At 39.1% G+C, this 25,523-nt stretch overlaps 2 protein-coding genes across 4 annotated transcripts; both read left to right on the forward strand.

The window, feature by feature from the left end:
* Nucleotides 1–5,383: 5,383 nt before the first annotated feature.
* Nucleotides 5,384–8,157, forward strand: epgn (epithelial mitogen homolog (mouse)). Of its 2 annotated transcripts, XM_012865659.3 has the most exons (7): nt 5,384–5,800; nt 5,885–5,931; nt 6,085–6,234; nt 6,438–6,569; nt 7,320–7,440; nt 7,551–7,712; nt 7,953–8,157. In XM_012865659.3, exons 3-7 carry the CDS (start codon nt 6,201–6,203, stop codon nt 8,005–8,007), a joined length of 504 nt encoding a protein of 167 aa, XP_012721113.2. In that variant the 5' UTR covers nt 5,384–5,800; nt 5,885–5,931; nt 6,085–6,200; the 3' UTR covers nt 8,008–8,157. The 2 variants fall into 2 exon arrangements, with proteins under 2 accessions (XP_012721113.2, XP_035999904.1); XM_036144011.1 differs by having other exon boundaries at nt 5,885–6,234.
* Nucleotides 8,158–13,168: 5,011 nt separating this feature from the next.
* LOC105928337 (proepiregulin) lies at nt 13,169–23,853 on the forward strand. 2 transcript variants are annotated; one of them, XM_012865556.3, is made up of 5 exons: nt 13,169–13,308; nt 17,814–17,897; nt 20,639–20,765; nt 20,870–21,016; nt 22,980–23,853. In XM_012865556.3, exons 1-5 carry the CDS (start codon nt 13,269–13,271, stop codon nt 23,044–23,046), a joined length of 465 nt encoding a protein of 154 aa, XP_012721010.1. In that variant the 5' UTR covers nt 13,169–13,268; the 3' UTR covers nt 23,047–23,853. The 2 variants fall into 2 exon arrangements, with proteins under 2 accessions (XP_012721010.1, XP_035999906.1); XM_036144013.1 differs by lacking the exons at nt 13,169–13,308; nt 17,814–17,897 and adding an exon at nt 19,595–20,492 and having other exon boundaries at nt 20,615–20,765.
* The last annotated feature ends 1,670 nt before the right edge of the window (nt 23,854–25,523 follow it).

The raw sequence follows: 25,523 nt of genomic DNA on the forward strand, positions 1-25,523 counted from the left end.
GATGAATCATGGTTTTTCTCACATCTGAGGTAACTACGTCATACCAAAGATGAAGTTTTCCGCAGGGGAGACATGGCCCTGTATACGCAGGCTAGAAACAAGCCGACTGAGGAGATCAAGCAAGCAAAAAGTAATTTCAGTGAGAAAATGAAATATTAGTACCTCCACAAATAACACTTCTTCAGTCAAGAGGAGCTTGGAATCCATTACAAACTATAGTTCCCACCTCCACATGCTGTGATGAACACCGGTTTGTTCAGAACCACCTGCTGCTAAACCCTCTAAAGGCAGCAGAGATGACAGTGGACTTCAGGAGAACCCTCATACACTCTGCTCCTCCTCACTATCCTGTATAGGGTCCAAGGCCAGGAAAAGGCAGACAATATCATTTATTTTTACTTCAGAGCTTTAAATCTGTATGTTGGCATTTCTTGTTCTTGATTTAATGTTGGATTTTGCACTAAACATAAATAATATTTATTAAAAAAATGTATTTTATTTCAATGGCATTTAAGTTAATATTTCATTGATTCAAAATGTACAGTATTCATAATAGTTTGTTTCTCATTTAGCTTTTTATTATTTCCCTCTTTAAGCATTTGTTGTTTTAATTTGAGTGCAATAAAAGTAATTTAAAAGCCTGACATTTAGTCACATTACATTTATACATTTCACGTGCTGGAAATGTGTGCCCATAATGCCCATTCATGTTCTGATTCATATAGCAGTGACTGGCAATAACTCCGGCACCACTAGTTGCACAGTAGTAGTTGTCGAGTCAGTACTCCTGTACTGCATGGATCGGTACGTGTTTCAACCCTGCTATCACTGAGTAAAGATCCGCAAACCTACTGGACACATCTGGAAATGCTCCTGATTCACAATGTACTGCTAAACGAAGCATTACACCGAATCACTCAGCGCAGTGAGTCATTCACTGGACACAACTAGTGTGGCATGAACGAATGAACGGCACTGATTCGTGCAGTACATACATTTAATTGAAAGTGGCACTGTGTCACTTACTCTCATACTACACCAAGGACTGAGATGGACAGACAGATGTGATTTAGAATAGATAAGACATTGATTTATGCTAGGGGATCCTCTTCTGTGAGGATGTGTGTACACATCCTCACGTTCACACCAAACAAGGCAAATGGAGCGAGTGATCTACATGTTATCCCTATGTAAAATGCTCGTTCAAGAGTGGATAAACAGTTTGCTATACAAACGACACATTTAAAGCGATGCGAATGCCACGCCGAATCACTAGTCATTCACTAGACACATCTAGTATGGCATGAAAAAATGAACTGCACTGATTCGTGCAGTACATAAATTGCACTAAAAGTGGCACTGTGTCACTTACTCTCTCATACTACACCAAGGACTGAGATGGATGGACAGATGTGATTTGGATAGATAATACATTATTTTATGTAATGATTTGTTTCTGACTCAATGTGGAATTATATCTTTTTCAGGCTGGAATGGAAGCCGGCTCAGCCGCATTGAGGACTAAGGCCTCCCTAAATGGGTCGTGCTCACTACCCCTGTGGCATTGGAGCACGCCCAGAAGTGATAGATTTTTCAACCAAAAGACACTCCCATGTGGAGAACAGCCAGAACAAAACATGTCACCCTCTTTATAGACATGATAAGCACAAAGGTGTTGGTTGGAGAAACTTTTTCAGACAGACAAGCCAGAAAAACTATTCGCCACAAGGGGGAGTAAGGAGCAGTAGAGAGATGACAAATTTGCAAACCTATCGATTTTAATTTACCTTAATTTATCAGAAAAAGTAGTTTAGGATGTTTTAGGTGAGAAAGTACACATCCAAACTTTATCTGTGCAGTCAGTTCACCAATGTTATGAGTCAATTTTGATTCTGTATTTTGACTTATTGGGAGTGCCAGACCTCCGCTGACAGGCTGGTCTTGCCTGAGAGGCTGCAGTGGGAAAACCCTGTTTAGTCAACCAGACAGTCTGTCATTTTCCGCAGACTGGATCTGTTCATTGTGGCAAAAAAATGAATATAAGGCGCTTATTAAGTTGGTGGGGAATAGCTGCAAGTACCAGATATCAAATGTGAAAATCTTGGCACGATCTTTTCTGCATTTCAAATTATCAGCTTTTTCTCCACTGTTCTGTAGACAGATATTTTAGTGCTAATGCTCAAACGAAGCCCTTTCATTTTCCTTGTGCATAGAAAACAGATTTCCCTATCACTAACTGTTGATGTAAACCCAAGTTGGTCGACTGTGAACTCTTTTACTATTTACATTACCATGTCTGAAGGGAAAAAAAGAAAAGAATTAAGGACACTCCACCTTTCTAGACTCAGACGGGCATGCTTTATTTAATTCAGATCCACGGCTTCGGTGAGGCTTTCTGTCATCTTACACACACTGAGATTGATCAGTGTGTGTGTGTGTGTGTGTGTGTGTGCTATCTAGCGGCTGAACAAGAAACCGCATTAAGCATCGCAATGTAACGCTGCACAGTTAGCTATCTGACCACCCCCTGCGCTCCATACATGACTGTCACAACGGTAAAGTTGACTGTATTCTGGACATGTTAAGACAGGATCACTATTTAACATTGCAACCTGCATCATAAAAATCATGTTTTAAGGAAGCTCTAAAGGAAATTCAAATACCGCAATGAGGATGACCCGCCCAGGCTACTGCAATTAAACTGTTTCACAATGCTGGAAAATTCAAACCAGCATGGGAACTGTTCAATTGTCGTCTAATGACCATGGCCCATGTTTTAAGACTTAAAGCTAGTCCGAGGAACACACAGCATGGTCTGAATGAGAAATATATCCAGCAAACACCACCCCACTAGTCAAATGAGGTATAATAAATATTAATTTGTAATATCTGGTTAATTAGATAATTATGGACCATATAGTACCCCAACAGACTGCTGGGTTTGTATTAATGACTACACTGATGACCTTGTGCTTATCTGTTGGTTCATGTTGGTTTGGTGTGCATCTGTTCTATGCCTCCAATTGCTTTTAGATGCAATTGGAGTTGTGTTTTTTAAGACACGACTAACATTTTTGATGGGATACTACATAGGAGGTTTAGTTTAAGTGATTTTAGTTAGAGGCATTCACACATCTATAAGGAAGAACTTTAATTGTTTTATCTGTTGCTTCTGTAATGATGAGTCATACAGCCATATTACATTAGTGACAAACCAAAGTAATTCACCAGAATTTGTATATGTTTTTATGTGACAAATAAACAAAGCAAACAAAGCCAATATCATGGAACTTGGGCGTGTACAAGCTTTGACATTTTTATTCATGACATACATACCGGTAATACCAGTTTGTCTCATCTTAGGTCCACAAAGCTTGTTTTCATAGGATAACTGATTATCATATTTTGCTATTTTTAAACCACAAAGGCTTGCTGTGTGAGAAAAACTGTAAAATATATATTTATAAAACAAAAACGTTCCTTTCCAGGCATTATGGCATTAATGCATTATCTAACTTTCAAAAATCTGAATTTGAAAAATATACAGTCTAAGTGATGACCATATGCAAATGGAGTGAATGTTAACATTAGACTTTTGATCTTGAAAAAAATGCATCAACATGAAAAAGAGTGATGCAATTGAACTGATGCAATTTAGTTTATTTATACAAAACCAAATAACAAAACAGATTTCATGCCACTTTAAAGTAGAGAACCAAACAAACAAGTAATCTGCTTATTTAGTGTAATTGGTTTCAGTCACAATAGTCATGTTTGCGATCTGAAAGAAAGAAATAACTGAGAATCTGAAAGCTTTTATCTTCCACACTGTGGTCATGATGGTGAAAAGTATCTGCCATGAAAGCCCTTGAAACCTTTATCTGCAAGTAATAATTTTGGTTTGTTGAATTCTCAGACTTTCAAATCAAATGTTTTTTTTTTTTTTACTTGAAAGAACAAAGCTTTTTATTGTCATCTCAAGATAGAAAAATCCTGAGCAACTTTTTTGACAAATCTTTTGACAAAGTAAAATCGATGGAGTGAAATTAATTGGAGAGCAATGAAACTGGGTGGAACCAATTTCATTGCTCAGGATCACACCCATAAAACTTGGGGATATGTACCACCCAATCAAGTCAGAGTAACTCTATTCATCGGATAGTTCTTTATTATTGATTTATAGTTTGCCACCATAACTGTCATGATCTCTTGTAGAGAAGTAACCCAGCTGACTGCGACGTTGAAAGGAGAACCCACTATTTAGAGGTTGAGTTCTCAGATAATGGGTTATCATTAAACCATAAAATTAAACCATTATAGCAACAAAATCAGCTTTGTGTTTTTGTTTTGTTGTTTAGCTTCTCGAGCATTAGTTGTTCATAAGGTGTTCAGAGATAGTGGTCCACACTGGTTGTGAAGTGTACTTATATCAAGTACTGATACTTTCCTATGAACAAATCTGCCCATTTATAACCTCTGAAATCATCATGGCATTTTCGTCCTCATATTTGCCACTCACTCTATATTTTCTCCTGTTCGGATCACCCTCCATGAACCTCCGTATTGGGTGGAAATCACAATATAGCAGCTGTTTTTTTTTATTTAACCAGCCCACCTGGCATCAGCAACCATGCCATGTTCAAAATCACTAATATCCCTTCCCCCCCCCCCCCCCCCCCCCCATTCTTATGCTTGGTCTGAACTCCAGCAAGCTGTCTTGACCATGTCTAGAATCCTAAATATGTTAAGTTGCTGTAATTAGATTGGCTAGTCTGCTAGCCAATCACAATGCAGGTGGTCTGCAGCAAAACCTTTATCATGATGCTATTGAAAAGATCCTGATAAAAACAGAAGTGGTAATGGCAGTAGGGGAGACTACCACCACTGACTTGCCGGAGCAATAATTGCTTACCAGGAAGACGGATCACAGGCTGGTGTATTGACAATAAGTTATGGTCATTGTTTGCACAGGTCCACCCTGCTGTTGGGTGGTCATCAACATCCAACAGAACCCACTACTTTAGGACAAGAGAAATGTATATTTGTTTCGTTGTGCGCTATTTTTTTTCTTAGATATATGACCTAACTATAAATTACTTTCTAGTTATTCTTACTGGTGACTTATTTGTAAGTGTTTTGTGAGTAAGTTTGGGGTAGGTTTTGCATTGGACAAGGATAACATCAATCTTCTCTACCTTGGCTGCCTGTTACTTTTAGAATTGCTTCTAAGGTTTTACTTTTGGTTTTTAAATCTTTAAAAGGTCTTCCACCGTCTTAGCTCACTGAACTTGAACGTAAACACAGTCCTTGTGACTATTTTCAGGTTTGCCAGAACCTTGGGTTTAAATCCCTTTTCAAGACTCATTTGTTTTCATTGGGTTTTCATACTGGGGACCTTAAGGATTAGGTCAATGTTTCTATTGTATTATTTTACTGTTTTTATGTTTATTGTTTTATTTAATCTAACTGTGACATTGTGTTTTCTTGCTTGTAGTTTTTATGATTTGAATATCCTATTTTACACGTGAAGCACTTTTGCCCATTCTATTATAATAGTGCTCTGTAAATAAAGATAGATAAATCAAAACTACAGCTTAGGAATTGTGGAGTGTCAAATCATAGAGTGTTACAAAACACTGCAAACTTCAAACCACTTAATTTGAATTTTTCACCTGTGTATCTACCCTTCCTGTCTTACACAAGTCCTGTCTACACCTGTTGGACAGAGCCAGTGAGGCAGCCAAAGAAAGCAGTTTAGACAGAAACCTCCTTTTGCAATCTCATCTCTGAAGAAACTGAGGTATTTACATCAGTCACTGTCAGTGGAGCTGCCTCTAACAAACTTAAACAACATACTTGAGCCAAACTCTTTGTCTGTGCGCAGGCTTTCATTGGTGCTTCTAGAGAAGAATGGAGGCGCCGGGTGAACACGTGAGCCCAGCACCAGCACTACCAGCCCTGCTGGCTATCAACCCGTAGACTTTGCCTCTGCTTGCAAAGAAAAAAAAAAAGCAAATGACAGGAATGATGTAGATGATTTTTTTTCAGGAGGAAATACCTGTTTCTTTGTTTGAAACTTGGCAGGTTTTTGATTGGCTATGACACATCTTCAAAGGATTGGAGCACATTATATAGTCTGAACGCACGCCTTAGCAGACAGAAGACGATAACCAGAAAACATCACAGTGACAGAAGACAAGATGTTCACACAAAGATGCACATACCTAAGCAAGGGTGAGTTTATTTGTAACAAGTTCTTTACTCGCTATGTAACTGTCCAATAGTAGCTCTTTTAGCAACAGATTGGATTTAATCAGCATTTTGGTGTATGAAAGAAGAACACAGTTGTTGACCACATTTAAAAGCGTTTCTTACCAGAAACTAGTTTGTACAGTATAAACTAATATTACTTCAAATATCTGGCTATTTTCTTGCAGCGCTCGCCTTCACAGTGACAGTGTCGCTTCTGCTGGCCACGGCTGCAAAGCCTGAGGTGTTGAGTGACGACACCCTGGCCACTGGGTCGCCTTCTCTCTCAGACTTGCCTCTTACAGACCACACCATCAACAGTAAGTCTAAGTATTATCAGTAAATATTAAGCATTTATAAAAAAACAAAAATAAATAGAATAGTTCCCCGATAAATTGAAATAATAAAATAATGTTATAATTTAGGAGTGAGATGAAGTATAAACTTATTTAATCCCACAACTTCTCCAAAACGTATTAAAAATAGATTTCTTCTGCTTCCTTATTCTAAATTATATAATAATATGTTCAATATGACTTAAACATAACAAATTTGCTTACTTAGTTATTCTATATGCCCTATATAACAATAATTGCTAAATGAATGGCCATTGTTATAATCAGATAGAATAGAAAGATCCTTTACTGGCCCACAGTGGGGACTTTCAGGTGTACCAGCAGCAAAGAGCACATTTACAACGTCAGAAATACTGTACAGTTATTTAAACTGGCATACTCAAGAAATTAAAGAATCGTATAACACTATCATGAAAATAACAGAAATGTTGTTACAGAATGTGTCTTAAGTTTCATATTGCACACTAGAAGAATTGTCATGAGCCAAAAAGTTTGTCCTTTTCCTTATAGAATTCATTCTATTATTCGCATGACAAGAATGAATAAACTGACAGAAAATGGATGTATAAAAAAAGGGGATTAAATTGATCACTTAAAAAAATAATTTTAGCTACATTTATGAATTCTCAGTTAGCAGCAGGAAGGATTTTTTTTTTATAATTTTTTACTTAAACACAATTATTACAGTGTTCTTCTCGATGTCTTTTTCTGCAGGCAGCATTGGCGAGGCTGAGGCCCAGGCACTTATAAGGCCGTGTGGAGATGAAAATGACAAGTACTGTTTACACGGTGGCACATGTGTGCTTCCCCAAGACAGTAACCAAACCTCTTGCCAGTAAGTACTCAACTGATGACCCCTGCCTAGCTTTATGTTCAGCAACAATTTTGCACATGTTGGTTCATGCTTGCCTTTGGAAACCAATCATATATTTCTCTGATTTGCAGCTGCAAGCCTTCGTACAGTGGGCAACGCTGTGAGATATTGGTTGACCTGGCCAACAATTTTTACCAACCCTTTGGTGCGGAGAATGTGATTGGCATCATTTGTGGGGTGATCATGGTCCTCATCGTTCTGGGTCTTGCCATCTGCTGCTTTGTCAAAAGGAGGTGAGTAACTCAGGGGGTCTCATGCTGCATGTTTATGACAGAGCAGAAGCTCTCTGTCGTGGTGAGCTGTGTTAGAATGTAGACATAAAGAATTATATAGCTATTTTAAATTTGTAGATGAAAATGTACAGTCAGTAATGGTTTTGCATTTTTATTGCAGATTAACAGCAAAATATATGCATAAAAGCTTAGATTTTTTCCTGAACAAATTTCTAATACAGATGTTTTATTCTTTTGCAGACGTGTAAAATCGGCACCTCTTATAAAAACGACGGGATCAGAGAATTCGGTGTGACATCTTTAACTTCTCATCACGGTGTTTCTATAAAACTTGAACTGGATTTTATTTAATAATCTAAACCGACATTTTCCAGTTAGAACAGCTTTTTACATTATGTACACTCATTATGTACACTCAATTTAAAATTACATGTTGCAATGTGAATTCTGGATTTTGTTATCATTACTATAAACATTTCCATAGTAGTATTTTTTTCAAAGAACTGTGGCACAAACGTCTATTTATTGTAATTTTATTTTGATTAAATTATTTGTCTTTTTTATTTAATGTTTTTGTAATAAATTATTTAAAAAAAATCTGTTTTGCTAGTTGAATTTTGAAAGCACACACAGTATTTAACATCACAATTTTATACTTTAGATCTTTAGAATTTAGCATTTCATAGGTTTGTTTTTGCAAATAATTATATTAGAACTCCTTCAAATCTGATTAAGCAACATTTTATTAATTTGATAACATTTGAAAATGTCAAATTAAAACAAGCAGAGAAGTTTCAAGCTGCAGCTCTGCCTTTAAAGCTATGACACTGTTTAGGACTCTTAAATTCAATGGGTTGAACCAAAGCTGTTTATAAAAGTTCAGTGTAGTTTTCAAATAAGTTGATTTAAACAGCACCAATTCAAATCAATCAGACACACACACTCCTAATCAAGTACACTTTCCAATTTGGTCTTAGTCTTAAAACAGTACTTTTGAGTTTCTTATCTTCAATTAGTCAAACAAAAAGTGTATCTAAGAAAACCTAGAGGATTACTTCAATTCGCTGACTTTACAGCAATCTCTACTGCTGAACGTGCTAATGGGGACAGTGGAGAGGAATACTCCATCAAAAAGGGAAGAAACCTCCAGCCGAACCTGGCTTGATCCGAGTGTCTGTCTTCCTCCAAACGACCTAGGGGAAGAAGATACAGCAGTCTCATACATACACACACAAACACAGAAACATTGGTACTGAAGCAGTTTCTATATTAAAGAAAAAGGGAAAAGTTGATGGCAGCAACTTCTATGAAGATAGACATCGAGACAACATAAGGATATTAGCAACATTAAAGGCAGAAAATGCAAAATTGGAGAGTAGTAAGAGTAAGTAGCAGAGTGAAGAAAAATGGTCGGTATGTCTTCCTGTGGGCTAAGCCTATTGACTTAGAATCAGAATCAAGTTTAATCGCCAAGTAGGTTTGCACTTACAAGGAATTTGACTTGGTGTTGATGGTGCAGACAAAAAATAAGAATACAGTAAAATAAAAAGTAAAAAGGATATATAAGCTATATACACTCAGGAAACTATGCGTTAATGTAACGCAGAAGCTTGTAAGTCCTGAACGGGGGAGAGAGGCAGTGTCCAGTTTCACGGGCGGCTCTTGGCCTTGTTCATAAGGCCGGTAGTGGATGGGAAAAAACTTATCTTGTGGCTTGAGGTTTTGGTCCTGATGGACCGCAGCATCCTGCCAGAGAGAAGTGACTGAAATAGTCTGTGACTGGGGTGAGAGGGATCAGCCACAATCTTCCCTGCACACCTTAGAGTCCTGGAGGCGTACAGGTCCTGGAGAGATGGAAGATTGCAGCCAATCACCTTCTCTGCAGACCGGATGACACGCTGCAGTCTGCTCTTGTCCTTAGCGGTGGCACCAGCGTACCAGATGGTGATGGAGGAGGTGAGGATGGACTCAATGATGGAGGAGTAGAAGTGCACTATCATTGTCCTTGGCAGGTTGAATTTCTTCAGCTGCCGCAGGAAGTACATCCTTCGCTGGGCTTTCTTGGTGAGGTCCTGGGAGATGATAGTTCCCAGGAAGCGGAAAGACTCCACAGTCTCAATGGTGGAGTCACAGAGGGTGATGGTGGTAGCTGCGGCTGAGTTCTTTCTGAAGTCCACAACCATCTCCACTGTTTTTACAGCGTTGAGCTCCAGGTTGTTCTCCCTGCACCTGGTCACCAGATGGTCAGCCTCCCACCTGTAGGCGGACTTGTCACCATCAGAGATAAGTCCGATGAGAGTGGTGTCGTCCGCGAACTTCAGAAGCTTGACAGACTGGTGACTGGAGGTGCAGCTGTTGGTGTACAGGGAGAAGAGCAGAGGAGAAAGAACACAGCCCTGGGGGGAAGCAGTGTTGATGAGCTGTGGGTCAGAGTCATGTTTTTCCATCTTCACGTGCTGCTTCCTGCCAGACAGGAAGTCTGTGATCCACCTGCAGGTGGAGTCAGGCACATTCAGCTGGGAGAGCTTCTCCTGAAGCAGAGCTGGGATGATTGTATTGAAGGCAGAGCTGAATTCTGCAAACAGGATCCTGGCGTGGGTTCCTGCAGAGTCCAGGTGTTGGAGGATGTGGTGGAGGGCCAAATTTATAGCATCGTCTGCCGACCTGTTGGCTCTGTAGGCAAACTGTAGGGGGTCCAGGAGGGGTTCGGTGATTTCTTTTATGTGTGAAAGCACAAGGCGCTCATAGGACTTCATAACCACAGAGGTCAGAGCAACGGGTCTAAAGTCATTAAGTCCTGTGGTCCTTGGCTTCTTGAGAACAGGGATAATGATGGAGGATTTGAAGGCTGGCACGTGACATGTCACCATTGAGGTGTTAAAAATGTCTGTGAACACTGGAGACAGCTGATCAGCACAGTGCTTCAAGGTGGATGGAGAGACAGAGTCTGGTCCAGCAGCTTTCCTGGGGTTATGGAGAGACAGAGTCTGGTCCAGCAGCTTTCCTGGGGTTCTGTCTTTTGAAGAGTTTGTTAACATCTCTCTCATGAATGGAAAGAGTTGTCACTGAGGAGGTGGAGGTGATCTTTTGGGTGGAGTCGTGGGGGGTGATTGCAGGACTGTCCCTTTGTCTGTCGAAACAACAGTAGAAGTTGTTCAGGTCGTTTGCTGTCGGTCATTCATGGAGTGGGGGGTTTTAGGCTTGTAATTTGTTATGTGCCTGCGACCTTTCCAGACAGAAGCAGAGTCGTTGGCTGAAAACTGGTTTTGCAGCTTCTCAGAGTACAGCCGTTTAGCGTCTTTCACTGCCCTGCTAAACTTGTATTTTGCATCTCTGAATCTGCATTTGTCCCCACTTCTGAAGGCATCTTCTTTGTCCAACCTTAGCCTTCTGAGTTTGGCTGTGAACCAGGGTTTGTCATTATTGTAACACACTATTGTGCAGCATTACTGTAAACTGTAAAAGACACATTTTAATGTAAACCTTTGAGCACTTTATTTTAAAGAGCCTGTCACAAACACACAGTTTAATCCTGTTTCTTCAGTTTACAAAACATGACACAGTTTGACACAAAAGATACAGGACATCTAATAATGTTTTGCACCAATAAAGTGATTCCCAAAGAGAACCTAGCCAAAAAACTGATGTATACCTCAGTTCATGTTATAGGTCTATATTGGATTTTCCCATGACTTTCAAAAAGAGCTTATTGACATACTGTTCTGTTTCCCACATTGTTGCTCAAAATATCCTCTCCTGAATATGCAGTATGATTTGTGTGTATAACCCACAGTAAATCAAGGTGTCAGCATCATGCTATCTTGATCTTCTGCTGGGAAAGGGAAGCTGGACTGAGTAGATGGAAGGATGAATGGACCACAACACAGGACAACCTTGGAATAAAATTCATTAGAGGCTGCAAAGCACTCAAGGCTGGGGTGTTATATAGGCTTAAGGGCAGGAATCCCTTAAGCCTATAGCAACAGCTGCAATGGGATTAGTTAGATCCATGAAAACGAATGTTTGAGAACCTAGACCTAAATCCAGTGAGAGTTTGCAAATGGTGTTCCGCAAGCGAGCTATTTTTAGAACGTGACGTCATATCACGTGGTACGCGGTAGGACAAACTTGCGTTGTCCTCCGCTGTTTCGCTGTAAGAGCTGTACGTTACCCTTGGTTTTACTCGGTAAAACGACTGCTTTTTCCAAGTCTAAGACATCTCCTAACCATGGTTTTTAAACATTGTTGTTATGGAACATGCAACAGCGACACGAGGTACGCTGATAGGCCGCATATGAAGGATGTTTTCTTCATTAATTTCACGAAATTCAAGACTGCCAAGGAGAAATGTGTGCGCTGGGTACACTTGTGCGGTCGGCCTTCACAACAGTTCAACCCGAAAAAAACATCCTGACCCGCGGGTCCCGGACGTCGGCTCGCGGAGGGTTGGGGAGGGTGAGCGTTCCGGTCCGCCGGGGCCCCCTGGTCTGGGTCCCTGTCACCCACCGAAGGCGCCTCCGGCGTCGCTCGCCTGCCTCTGCCACCGAAGCACGCGGTCCCGCCGGCCTGCTCCTGTCAGGTATATAAACAGTTATTTTGTAGCTACCGATTGGCAAAATATACAGATTCCTGGACGGTGATTACAAACAGAAAAAACGGCCGATGACGCCATGAACGCCGAGCAGGAAAAAAAACATCGACTTACCGTTCTATCAACTTGGCCCATTTTCCAGTCTTTCTAAGCCCTCGACACTCAAGCCATTGTTTGAGCTGAACGTTGGTATGTTGTTCCACAGTTCTACCAGTAAAATGGGCGCCTGGACATCCTCTTGTGATAGTTTAACAGCTGAAAAGTCGGTCATATCGTTGTATCTGTTGCACGTGTAATGGCTGGTTGCTACGAGCGCTCTCAACCTGTTTTTCCTACCTTAGCGGCAAGGCGCGTTGCTCATGAGATGGTGACGTCACGTGCGCGGTACGCTATTGCAAATAGTGGATCTACAAAGTTGTGACCTGGAGTAGCTAAATACAAATGCAATCCGCACTTCTCAGTTTTTTCTTTTTGCCTCGATGGTAGCAATAACTTTTAAAAAACAAGGGATTATTATTAATAAGGTGGTTTGAATCAAGGCTTTGTAGGATTTTTATTTATTTAAAGACTCCAACAGAAATGCCTTTGCTATACTTTATATAAATTCTTAAGATCAGTATAAACACGAGCTGCCGTACGACAAAAAAGTATTCTTCCTAAAAAGGATAGCAACCACTTGGACAAACGTACAAACAGTGAGTGAGCAAAGCATAACAGTTCTGTATAGCGTCATGAAACTGCTGTATTTTGGAAACACTTTTTGTGCAGTCCGTTTGGCTGTCTCAGGTGTAAATGAAGTAAATTACAGGAGTCCATCACCACACCCACCCGCACCCGAGGACCAGGCCCCCGCAGGGTTTCGCTCATTGTCTGGCTAAGGAGCCTCAGCCCACACCTTCCTCTGCCTCACAGACGCTTGGACAAGTCGAAAGCGCCTCTCTACAATAACCCAGACAGCCTCGGAAATGTGGACTCGCAGACCCTCGGCATTCCTCTCCTTTGTCGGTAAAGTCTGTTTTTATATAAATTAGAGGTTAGAGGTGTTTACACCAGGATATTGTTCTCAGTTAGTGATGGCAGGCAAGTTAGAACTCAGCAAAGGGAAACAAGTAGGACAGCCTAGAAGTTACAGTTGCCAGTGTTTATGAATACAATCACTCATTGGGATTATTGCACCAGTGACTCTTAATCTTCCAGTTTTTGGAGTTTAATAAGCACTTTTACTACTTGTACAGTTATAGTTTGTAACTTACTTCCTAAAGTGTCTTTATGTTTGACTAAATTCTCTACAGTTTACAGTGACTGTCATTATTGAAAAAAAAATATATATCAGAGTTCTTTGGTTAATAAGAAACTTTTTTATGTGTTGCTCGTCTTTGCGTTTGCCCTATTTTCTGGATGCCAAATAATGAATTATATTAATAGTATTACAGGTTCAACATATCCCTTTAAAAAACTCTTCTATTTTAAGATGCAGTTATAATTCCTTATAACTGACTAAATTATTTTTAAAGACAATTATTTTCCCAGTTTTCAAAATTGCACAAACTGTCATTCATGATGTTACTGTAATAGCAGGTGATAAAACTAATAATGAGCTCCCACATAAGATTCTGCTTAGGGGCCATACAGCCCTAGTACAACCCTAGGACTGGGTCCCAGGCTGATAACTAGTTTCTTTTGAGATCTCAGGTGCTGTTTCAGCTTCTGAACAATTGAGAATTTTTAATACATCAAAGAATTAGGGCTGTATGTTTTTATAGAGTTATTAGTAGTGGTGAATGCAAAATAAAATCATGGACTAACAAAATCTTTTTTCCCCTTAAAGTTGACATATCCTGCATTTATTGCCTTCCTGTTCATATTTAAATCATTCAGCTGTGGTCTACATAAAGTGGAACTGCAATGCTTCAGTCTGAATTCCTTGTTAATAGGCCTTTTTTCTATTAGACATAAACCCCCAGGCTTTTGAAAAGCCCACCTAGCATTTCCACTTGTGGGATTTAACTTTCCCCAGGCTTTACTTTCACAGGAAAAAGACTCTAGAGGAGGTGTAGGGCTTTTAAAAAAGCCCGGGACTTTGCTCAATGGGCGGGGTTGTGTGCTGCAAGGCCAAACAGGGGAGGTAAGGGACAGTAAGGAGATGGCTAGTTTACAAACCTAGTGATTTTATAACCTTAACCTCACAAAAACTAGTTTCAAAATGTTTTTGGCGAGAAAGTACACTTCCAAACGTCCTCTGTGCAGTTGGTCCATCAGCATTATGAGCCAATTTTAATTCTGCTCGGACTTATTGGGAGCGTAGAGACCTGCTGACAGGCTGGCCTCTCCAGGGTGGCTGCAATGGGAAACCTCTGTTTGCGGCAGCGTTTAGTCGGCCAGACCGTCTGTGATTTCCCACTGACTGGATTTGTTCATTGTGGCTGAAAAGTTAATATTAAGTGTTCACTAAGTTTGTGGAGAATATAAGATAATTTTGCTCCCATCAAAAGTCTGAGGTATTGTATTGAAAAAAAACAAAAAAACACCTGCTTATTCTTGCCCTGGGAAACCAAAGCCTGGGACTTTAAATCATGGGGCTGGTAATAAAAAATGCACTAAATTGCTCCACAGCCCCTCTTCTACCCTGTTCTGAGGTGCATCTGAGAGCAACTCTTTTTGGTGCAGTTTTTTTTATATGCAAATGACGCATTTCACCCCCTATCCCCTACAGATTGCACTCCACCTCGTTCGGACATTTTTGTAGTATGCTGGGGGACGGTGTAATAAATTGTGCTGGTTAATACATCCAACAACCACACATTTTCACTTATCCACTTGTAGCTTTGGCATCCTTCAACTAGGACTACAACATTGGAGCAAGAAATAACAATGGCAGATTTGGGAGATTGGTAACCTTGTTCAGGAGTTCCGCAGCAAATACTGTGATGTAATTGTAAAAAAAGAAAAACAACAAAAAACATAATAGAGAACAAAGAAAATTTAACGAGCTTAAAAATATGACCCAACCAAAATATAGAGGTTCTACACAGAACCTGGAGAGACTACACTTAATATTTCTGAACTCCTAGAGACTCCAAAGACAAAAATAAAAAATGCATTTAAGGACTAAAACAGTGGATTTACTAGGTATGTCCCCTTCAAAGTGTATGTGCATAATCGTTACTTAAGAGCATCAAATCATGGTGCCAATTGATGTGTATGTAGATGAAAGAAACAAAGGAAATTCTTTGTTTTGCTGCATTTATTGAATAGGAGCCGAAATTAGATTTTTCCACATTTCACCTGAGAGCCAATCAGGGGATGGGTTGGCTAATTTTAATCTCTGATGGATCAGTTCTCTACTATACAATAAATACTCAAATAATGTTGTAGAAGTTTTCAAACAAGCATGTTTACTGTGCATACGATTTTACATGCTAATATACCCCTGGCAAATTTGTATTTGAAGTAATCTTTTATGTGAACCAGTCCTTTCCTCTGAATTGAAGCAATATGAGGGCATTGGAATGACCTGCCCAGAGTCCCAACTTATATCTGATGTGGAGGGAGTCAAATATTAGGGTGATGGTACAGAGGCTACAAAGCTCATTAAAAAGGATTAATCTTCAAAAATATCAATGGAAAGATGCAAGAAACTGATCAGTAGTTAAAAGTAGTGCTTCACCGATACCAATACCAGTATGGGACGGGGCCCCGATCCAGCACTAAAATGGTGGTATCGGTATCGGCGAGTACCAACAAATAGGGCACCGATACCATTTTGATGTTTGTATGTCACTTGAACGCAGCCTTCTCTCTCCCGACTAGTATTATACATGTTATATAAGTTCATGAAAGTTGCACTATTTTGCCATTTGAGAGCCAAAACTCAGGGTTTAAAAGAGATTATTCAATTATTAATGTAATTTTACTGTCTTACTGTTGCACTATTTTGGCCTTTGAAAGCCAAAAGTTTATTCAACTATTGTCACCCATTCCAGGTAGGCAATAAAAAGTTCTACTACCCTAAGTAGTATGCAGTTTTCATATATACACACACATCAATTCCAAACAGATTGTATCCGTATGGTATCAGTATCGGCCAATACTGCACAGCCAGGTATCAGGTATCGGTATCGGGGACAAAAAATAGCATCGGCGCAACACTAGTTAAAAGTAGGGTATGGTTCATGTAATCCCATAAACACGTTTGCATTTATTAGTTAAAAATATATAAACTATGTTCTTATGTTGTTTTTAAAATAAAATTTTTGTTACATTGTTTTATGCCCACTTCCAAGATGCCTGTCTCATTTCCTATCAAAAAGCACCTTCTTGGTTGAATGAAAAGAAACTTAAATCTAAATCTTCTCGAAGAGTGGTTTCTTTTTAGGCATGTACCAGCGATAGTGATACAACACATGGGGGCCTTTAACTGAAGCAGAAAAGCAATGTCAACAATGTGTTGATTTTTGTTTTCACAGTGTCAAATCGGTGGAAAAAATACTTGATATATGTTTAATACTGGTAAATATCTGTTATTGACCACAACAGCAACATCAATATCAGATATTGATGCTGGCCCAAATTCTCATATCAGTGCATCCCTGTCATAAACTTGGGCAGAGAGACAAACTAGTAAACATGTAGCTTACTTTGGGAAATAGAAACTTTATATTTATTGTTGTGTGGAATAAAAAAATCTGACTTATTCAAGGAAATAAACTACAACAATCAGCCTTGGTTTTCTGTACACAGAGAATAACATCCATGCAGCCATAACAACAAAAAGAAATGGACAGTGTTTTGGAGCCAGTGTAACCAGATTCAAATCCAGACACATCTTGGATTTAGATCTGTGTGTTTTTCTAACCTGGCTGCTGGAATGTGGGCGTCCTTACGTTCCCTGTGTTATAAAGCTCTGCAGGTCGGTACAAGCACTAAGGCCGCCAGTCAACGCAAGCTGCTCCACGTCACATCCTGCAGCTGCTCGGGGCTCGGACACTTCTTGTCCAACAGGGTTATTTTCCTTTGTTGCCTTTTTAACTCTTGGATTTTTCCTTAATGTTACAGCACTGCCTTGTCTAAATGAACTAGCAAAGATGAGTCAAAATGGATCGTTGCGGTCTAATCACCATAATGGGATCCTTTCTCACAGGTGGTAAATCATGTCTTGTCAAAAAACAAGTCTCTACATACCTACATAATTTTTGTGGAAATGAGCTTTGCTCCAGAAAAGAACAATTTGAAGGTCTTAAAGACCACACAACAAGAAATTCACGGTGTTTATTTTTGCATCACTTTGAACTTATTAATTACGTTTTAAAGCATTTTACTTATCATGTCCTTGAAGCTCCTTTTATTACAGTATCTGGAAATGGAACAAACATTACAATTTTTATTAAAGGTATCTGTGTTTTGAGAAGTAGTTATCTAGCATAAGTATCTTACCTATTTAGCTAGATTAACCTAAAACCTGATGCTCCTGCTGTGTATGGAGAGTCATTATTACTGCTTTTCATCAACAGGTGTCATGCTGATTTGGCCACATGTACTCAGCAAGAGTATTTCGCCAAGACTGCAAACCATAGAGAGTTCCTTTCTAACTGCAGGTAATGACGATTAAAGCCGAACTTTTGTGTGTGCACTGCTGAAAACAACTTACATGCAAAACTTACATGCTTTGTTCTGAACTACCTCCATTTCATTCTACCCTATAAGTTTAGATAATTGTCTGTACTTGAATTGGTAGGAGGAACGCAGATATGAAAGTTGCTTGGGGAAGCATTTTGGCAGTAACAGCCACTGAGCTATAATTTTTGTGTGTTAATTTTTATCTTCTCATATTGTAACTGTGATATGACATAATCATATCACAAATTGGTCGAGTTTATTGGCCAATTTTAAATAATATAAATACGTCTTTAAGTTAATTGTTATTGTTAAGTTAATTGTTTGGTTCATTCTTCACCAAAAGAAAGTCTAAGTCTAAGTCTAAGTCTAAGTCTAAGTCTAATAAGCCATGTCACGTTATGTTTCCATTAACCACTAGGACAATATTCAGTCTACAAATACTATTAAAGAAAATAGGCATGTACAAAATGGTAGCTTAATGTTGCTAATTACATGTTTTGTCATTTTTGGTTCTAGTTCTTCAGTAAAACTGCTTGTTTTGGCCTAATAGACAGCTCATGATATGGTATGAAATTCTCATTTCAACACTAAGGTAATCAGGTGTTTGAGCCTGTTTTTGGCTCAAACACAGAAACAGACATAAACATTACTCAGACAAGGATGAGTAGGCTTGGTGGGTCTTGTACGTCTGTTTTTTGACACCATTCACCACAAACATGACATGTGGTGAGTGTTTTTGTCTTGTTATTTTTAATGACCTTTTAATCTTCAGCTATTTTTCTGGAAACAAACACCACAACTACCACTACAAACTAAAATAGCAATTTCATGCCATCACATCTGTTCTGTAAGAAACCACAACTTCATCTTAGAAGAAGAACATCAAGAAGTGCCGTGACAAGCTTATCTTGTTGTGGTTTCTCATGATATGTGCCGCTTACATTTTCATTTGATACCGTGATTGGCTAAATCCAACCTTTGGTAGGCGGACACTAGGTGTTGCTTTGTCCAATGACCTCAGAGAGTTCTGCTGAATGTCCCACCTTTCTCCAAACAGATTCAATAGAAGCGGTCCCAGATTGATAATATGCAGTATCGAAGGTGCCACACATTATCTATCTGGCTTGGCAAGTTGGTCAGTACTGACTATATTACAATAAATCCTTTTAAAGCCAAAAACTTTAAAAGCAAACTTTTTCAGGTGTCATTAGATAATGCAGATTATATTTAAGTGTCTTCCTTTCATTTTTACGCATTGCGACATTTTATGGCTGTAGGTTAGTCCCCCCCCCCAACCACCACCACCCATGATAGTTTCAAAGAGTAGTTTTGCTGCATAATTTTTTTGTTACTATATAGTAATATTATTTTGAAGTAACTAATCTCTTACTTGAGATTTATGGCTACTCTACCTGTCTCTAGTTACATGACTGAGTCAGGAAAAAGCATGTTTTAAACCCCAAAATGCAAGCGAGCTGTCTCTTTTTCACACAAGCTCCATTTGCCTAATGTTATTTTCTGTCTGCTGAGCCGGCTGTACTATTTGGAGGTTAAGTGAAGGCTTCACTACCCTCCTCTGGCAAACTTGTGCCCAGATTTTTTTCTACTGACAGCTGAAACCAGGTATTTATGAATACACTGGATTAAAAGACACATACTCTTTTTTTCCCCACTGAAATTAAATCAGACTAAACCTTTACTGTTGTAGGTCAGTTAGGATCACCACAATTATTTCTCTTTCCAAAAGAACAATGGGCAATGCTTTTAAACCTTTGCACAAGGCCCTGAAGATAATAATACCTTTGCTTCCAAAAGGTTAATTCACAAGAGTTGAAGTAAATGGAGGCACACCTGTTGGTGAAATTAAAAGCAACACCTAACACTGCATCCTTGTCTGACACCATGTAAAGATCAAAAGGGATCAGCAAAGATATCAGGAAAAGAAAAGTGGACCTCCAGAAGTATGGTTCATCTTTGGGCCCACCTTTAAAATACTTGAAGGTGTCACATTCATCTCTTCAAACTGTTTTATACACAATAAACACATGTTCAGCTAACATACTCATCAAGACAGAGATGGGTTTTGTGTCCCAGATGTTGAACATGTTTTAGTGGGAGAATGTGCATTAACCATAGTACCAAAGCAAAAGATCACGTCCAGATTCCACTGAATAAAAGGCGGCTCAGAAAAAGCTGTCTATCCAAAATCAGCAAATACAGATGGATTGGAGTTTTAAAATTGCACTTGAAGCATACTTTGATTTTTGGTGACCTGTTTAATGTAAGAATTTCACCGCATTGAGCATTGTTACACTTGGAAAGGAAGAAGGAAAAGCTTGTAGGCCTGAGTACACTATCCCAACCGTTTGGCATAATGTGTCAAAGTGAGTATGCAATGTCCCACAGAGCACAGTTCCATTAGATATCCAACAAAGTTAAGCTCTAAATTGCAATACCATTAAACCCCAATGAAAGCCCACCACACAAACCACAGGGTCCAAAGGGTCCTGACACGAAGAGAGACCACACAGTCTTCATGTCTGAACTGACAGCTTTTCAGCTAAAAGAGCAACCTTATCCTTAGCAGGCTGTTTTTTTTTTTTAATAATGTTGCAGTGGATCTGTGTATTCCTTAATAAAACGCTTAAATATTTAACATTATAGGACTAACCGGGATTCTGATAAAAAAAAAAGAAAGAATCTGTTGCTGTTGTTTCAGGTCAGGAAGAAAAGCGGCCTCTTATGACCAAACGCTCGGTTACGAACTGCGAAAGCAAGTTTGACAACTACTGCATGAACAGCGGCAAGTGCATTTTTCTGGTGGAACTGAAAGAAAACCACTGCAAGTACGTACATGTGTTGAGTGTATGTGGGTGGGTGGGTGTGTGTCCTGCTCTTGTGCTTTGTCAAAGTCTCTAATTAATACCCGACACCTCTTTTTGTGCTGCAGTTGCGAGATGGGCTTTTATGGCTCCAGGTGTGAAAACTTAGACATTGTTTCTAAGCCAGTGGGTGAAGACCAAGTGGTCTTGATCTTGTTCTGCATGACCTTACTGGTGATGGGTCTGGGCGGAGGCCTGTACTTCTTCTACAAGTGGTAAGGAATTTATACACGAATGAATGAGTGGGGTGGTTTGTTTGGCTTTTTTTTTTCTTCTAAATCTGTGAGAGATAAAAGCTAACAAGCAGTAACAATTAGAACTGATAATGACTTGAAAGAACAGCTGATTCACATAGAATCAGGCTGTGAACCAGACAAATAAAGATGTTTACTGTAGTGAAGCAGATGAACCTGACAAAAAGTACATGTTTAGAACTGAACATTTCCCTGTAGAGGAACAACGTTTTCCAACCTGCCATCTCAACAACACTAGATCGCTCCATCAAAGCGTTATGTCGTGCCCTGTTGTTACCATGGGAACGTGGATTTGTTGAACGTGTGACATGGAAACAAATCCCGGTCACAACACTGACTAAACGTTCACCTTTATTCAGCCACAGAGGTTTCAAAGGTATTCACATTTATTACTTTGGAGGAAGTATTGATAGTAAGGTTCAAAAACACTTCTGTAGAAACATCCAGGCGAACAGTGTTGCCAGATCTTGAGAAAGGAACAAGCAACCAACTCCATGAAAGCAAGCCCAACAGGCAACCCACCACACTGTGAGACAGAGGCCACTTGTAAACAACATAAATGTATGCATTGTCAGATTATACTTAAGCAACAGCAAAATTACACTCAATATTTTACCATAAAAAATTTTTAATTCCAATTTATATATCATATAAATAAAATTAGGTGGTAAACAATGATGTGTTTTGATGATTTTGTTCAAGCCCAAATCAAAAATAGGTTAAAGGGCAAAAGAACTGGACTTCAGTTCCGTGGTGGAAGGCGTTTCGCTTTTTATCTATAGCGCTTTTACAGTTTAAAGTAAGAGTGGGAGAACTTCCAAGCTTTATAGGTGCCTGAGTGTGCTCTTGAGGGATCTAAAATCACATGCAGATTGGGCCCAATTGACAACAGGATTCTTAAGGACCCTAGTTTGCCTGGTTCACCAAAGGATGTGTTGGTCACCTGCATAAAGGTGTGATTAGGTTGAAACTGGGTGGGTATCAGGCTTGATGCTTAATTCTAGGTTTTTGAAAGGTGGAATCTGACACCTCTGTCTCTGGTTTTTCATATTTGATGTAAACGTCGTCCCATACTCCTCTCTCAAATCATCTATCTGGACATTTTGAAGAATATGGACATTTTGGTCCTCAAAAGCGTGTCCCTTATGTTTAAGGAGTAGGTGTACTGCTGAGTCTCGTTCTGAGAAGCTGGCTGTCCGGTGTTTAGCAATGCATCTGTGGAGAGGCTGTTTAGCTTCTCCAAAACAGAAGTCTATCTCACCTAACTGCATACACCACACTGCTTTGTGTTTGGGGATTTTGTCTTTGGTATGGGGAAAAACTATCTGAGAGTCCTGTTAGGTCTGAAATGCTCGAGGGTATCCTTTTTGGTTTTAGATTTACCTTCAATTCTGAAAATCATCTCCAGGCCTTCCAGGTGGCTCTCAGCTCTGCACTGATTTGGAGTCAAAAATGAAGGGATATAAGGACCTCTAGGGACAAATACCAGTAATTACAGGGGAATTAATAATAATAATAATAGTAATAAAAAACTAAATACATAGGACACAATTTCATAAAAAATTAACAATTATCTTAGATATGATATACAGAGGCTAAACTAAAATATGAATTATAAGAAGATATATATCTTTTATTGGCATTTTCTTTAACGTGGCCCTTAGGTAGTGAAATGGGAAGCGTAATTTCTGCATGTAACCCTGACGCAAGCTTTGACGATTTATTGCAAACTATTCACTTGAGGGTATGCAGTCCTCCCACCTCCTGTAGAAACATGTCTCGGCACAGAGTGAGATTACGCATTCCTACAAAACGCTTATTAAAGAATTTTCAAATGATTTTTAAAGCACTGATAAAAACAAAGCCTAAGATTTATTAAATGCCTTTCCGAAGAGAATGAATTATTCATTGCTTTTTTTTACAGGTACAAGAAGAATAAATTTCCAAGTCAGCCGAAGCGGAAGGGTTACAAAGGAGTCCAGACAATTTAAAGTGTGGGAAAAACACACACCCAAGGCGGTTGTAGCTGGATTTTTCCTTGTTTTCTGGATAAAATGTTTACCATATAAAGATGTTCCCACACAAGCATACACCTTAAAGCGTCTCTGTGTGTTTATCAGGCAGACAGATCATCCTGTAGAGATTACAATATTCAAAAGAGGGCAGCTCTTTGTTTGGGGGCAATTGTTTTCCAGCTGTACTGGTTCTTGGGTTTTGGCACCTGTTACACTCAGTTTGAAAAGATGAATAGTGGGACAAACAAAAACGGTTTCCAGAGGGAGAAACCACCCACATGAGGGCCGAGATTTCACACAAAATGATCGCATGGGATGGCTACACCGTGTGAAACTGTAAGAACTCACATTAATTTGTTTTATCTAGAGTTTTAAAGTACAAAAGAGTAAAAATATAGTTTTTTATGCATGTTTCTCCGATATAGACATTATATTTATATGTAGCTTGCTTTGAATTTTATATTTATTTTAGTCTTTTGTCACTTGGGACTTTAGTCGAGTTCAATTTTTATAACTTATTTCAAAGTGTTAATATATAGACAGGAATATCAGTTTTCAAAATTCTGTTATTTGTGAATAAAGTCAAGTACTATCAAACTTTTCATCTGATCTTATTTGTGTCCATGTTGGAAATGTGTTTTCACATCCACAATAAAGCTCATGTTCTCACCTTTCTGCACAGGTTTTCATGAAATTTTCACATCTCTGAATGACTTCCTTGCTATTTTATTTTTGAAATATCATTTTTTTGTGTGGCATGAATAAAAAATGGAATAAACTCTATATGAATCATTTGTGTCATATTGTACTTCAAAATGATGCTTCAATTACTGAAACATAGTGAGTTTCCGTTTTAAAGGTATAATGGACGATTTTTCCCGAAATGTAGGATTTGTTAGGATTATTCAAATATGTGATCTTTTTCTTTAAAACATTATTTTCCTCCCAAATCCTACGGTTATTTGAAGATATTTAAGCAATATATTGCGACAATTATTCAGATTCTTTACATTGTTTAACAACATTTCATTGATTTTCTCACAAAATTGTCAGTGAATTGGATATCCAACTGAATCATTTACTCAACTTCTTATAAATTTTTCAGCAACATTATGATTAATAAACTATAATAAATGACTTGTAAGGTTGAATTTGAACAATGCTTGGGGGGTTGCTTATACAACAATTAACTTAAATTAAAGAAACATTGAATACAAAAGTTACTGGGTTAAAGTTACTAAAGTTTAATTCTCTTTTTGTTAATTTTCTCTAATCCCACAAAGCCAAATGTGTACATCTAGTTTCAAAGATATTCTTACACCCCAACTATTGTTTGCTTAAAGAAGCAATTAACAAAATTTCACCACTATGTGTGCTGTTGAGCACTTTCTGGAGCCCAAAGCAAGATGTGTGGCAAGCCACACCTCTCTCTACCTCCAAAATCTAAGCACCAGACCCGTTATACTTTTCAATTTTACTTTCTCAAAAAAGAATGCCCATTGTGATCAACAGGATTACGTTGGGTAGTTCATGAGCCCAATGTGCTTTATTAAACAATGCTGTGTTAGCTGAGCTAATAAACAAAACCATTCAGAGTTACAATCACCATTGTCAATACATTATTTGGTCACCGGATTTTGCAATGTAAAATGAAAAAAAGGGAAAAGGATATGAAAAAGAAAGTGGTTCATAGTTTGGTTGGCTTGCAGTTTGAGGGCTGGCACTACAAACCTCGGGGGGGACAAAAGTGAGGATGTCTATCTGATTTGTAACTGTTTGATCTGTTATGTTGTGTATGCCATCACTGTCGTTATCATCCACCCAAATACAAGGAGAATTACAGTAATAGTCATGGTGTGGGTGTCGTGGATCTGAGATATTGTGATCTTCTTCCAGTGAACTGTGGAGGGAGGTGGCCATGTCTCCAGTACACATCCCATTGGTCTAGCAACATGAAAACTTTCTGAGCGAGAAGTTTACAGTGTATGATGAGGGGCCCGGGCATGCCCTGTAAGGCGGTGCTGGTCGGGGGTCCTGTTTCTACTACTTTGGTCGGTAGGTTTATCACAGATCTGAAAAGGACACCAATAATCCAAGTTACCTGTCTCCACCAACAGAGTAGTCCAAAACCATGTCACTTGGACTCAAGCTTAGCCTTTGGTCTGTGGGGAAGCACCTCCTGGCTCTCCAACAATAAACTCTTTCCTGGTCCATCTGAACAATCACTTGCAGATGCTTGCCAACTATCTTGACTACATGCACCAGTTAGCCCCCCCCCCCCCCCAGGTTGTTTAAGGTTATCCTTTATAGAGGGGATGCACACCATGCTGCAGAACCAATCCTGACCAGCAAACTCTATTCTCAACTGAGAGGACGTCTGAGGGAGACCCTTCTGAGAAATCGCTCCATCTATAATCTCCAAGGCAGGAATCCTATTATGAGACTCCTCCTGA

Source organism: Fundulus heteroclitus, chromosome 12 (genome assembly GCF_011125445.2).
Source record: "Fundulus heteroclitus isolate FHET01 chromosome 12, MU-UCD_Fhet_4.1, whole genome shotgun sequence".
Taxonomy (NCBI): domain Eukaryota; kingdom Metazoa; phylum Chordata; class Actinopteri; order Cyprinodontiformes; family Fundulidae; genus Fundulus; species Fundulus heteroclitus.

Excerpts from the sequence above, each read along its gene's own strand:
- epgn (XM_036144011.1), top strand. The coding sequence starts at position 6,201 with ATGTTCACACAAAGATGCACATACCTAAGCAAGG. Across the intron at positions 6,570-7,319 it reads TACAGACCACACCATCAACA|GCAGCATTGGCGAGGCTGAG; the intron begins GTAAGTCTAAGT and ends CTTTTTCTGCAG. Across the intron at positions 7,713-7,952 it reads TGCTGCTTTGTCAAAAGGAG|ACGTGTAAAATCGGCACCTC; the intron begins GTGAGTAACTCA and ends ATTCTTTTGCAG.
- LOC105928337 (XM_012865556.3), top strand. The coding sequence starts at position 13,269 with ATGTGGACTCGCAGACCCTCGGCATTCCTCTCCTTTGTCG. Across the intron at positions 20,766-20,869 it reads CTGAAAGAAAACCACTGCAA|TTGCGAGATGGGCTTTTATG; the intron begins GTACGTACATGT and ends TTTGTGCTGCAG. Across the intron at positions 21,017-22,979 it reads CTGTACTTCTTCTACAAGTG|GTACAAGAAGAATAAATTTC; the intron begins GTAAGGAATTTA and ends TTTTTTTTACAG.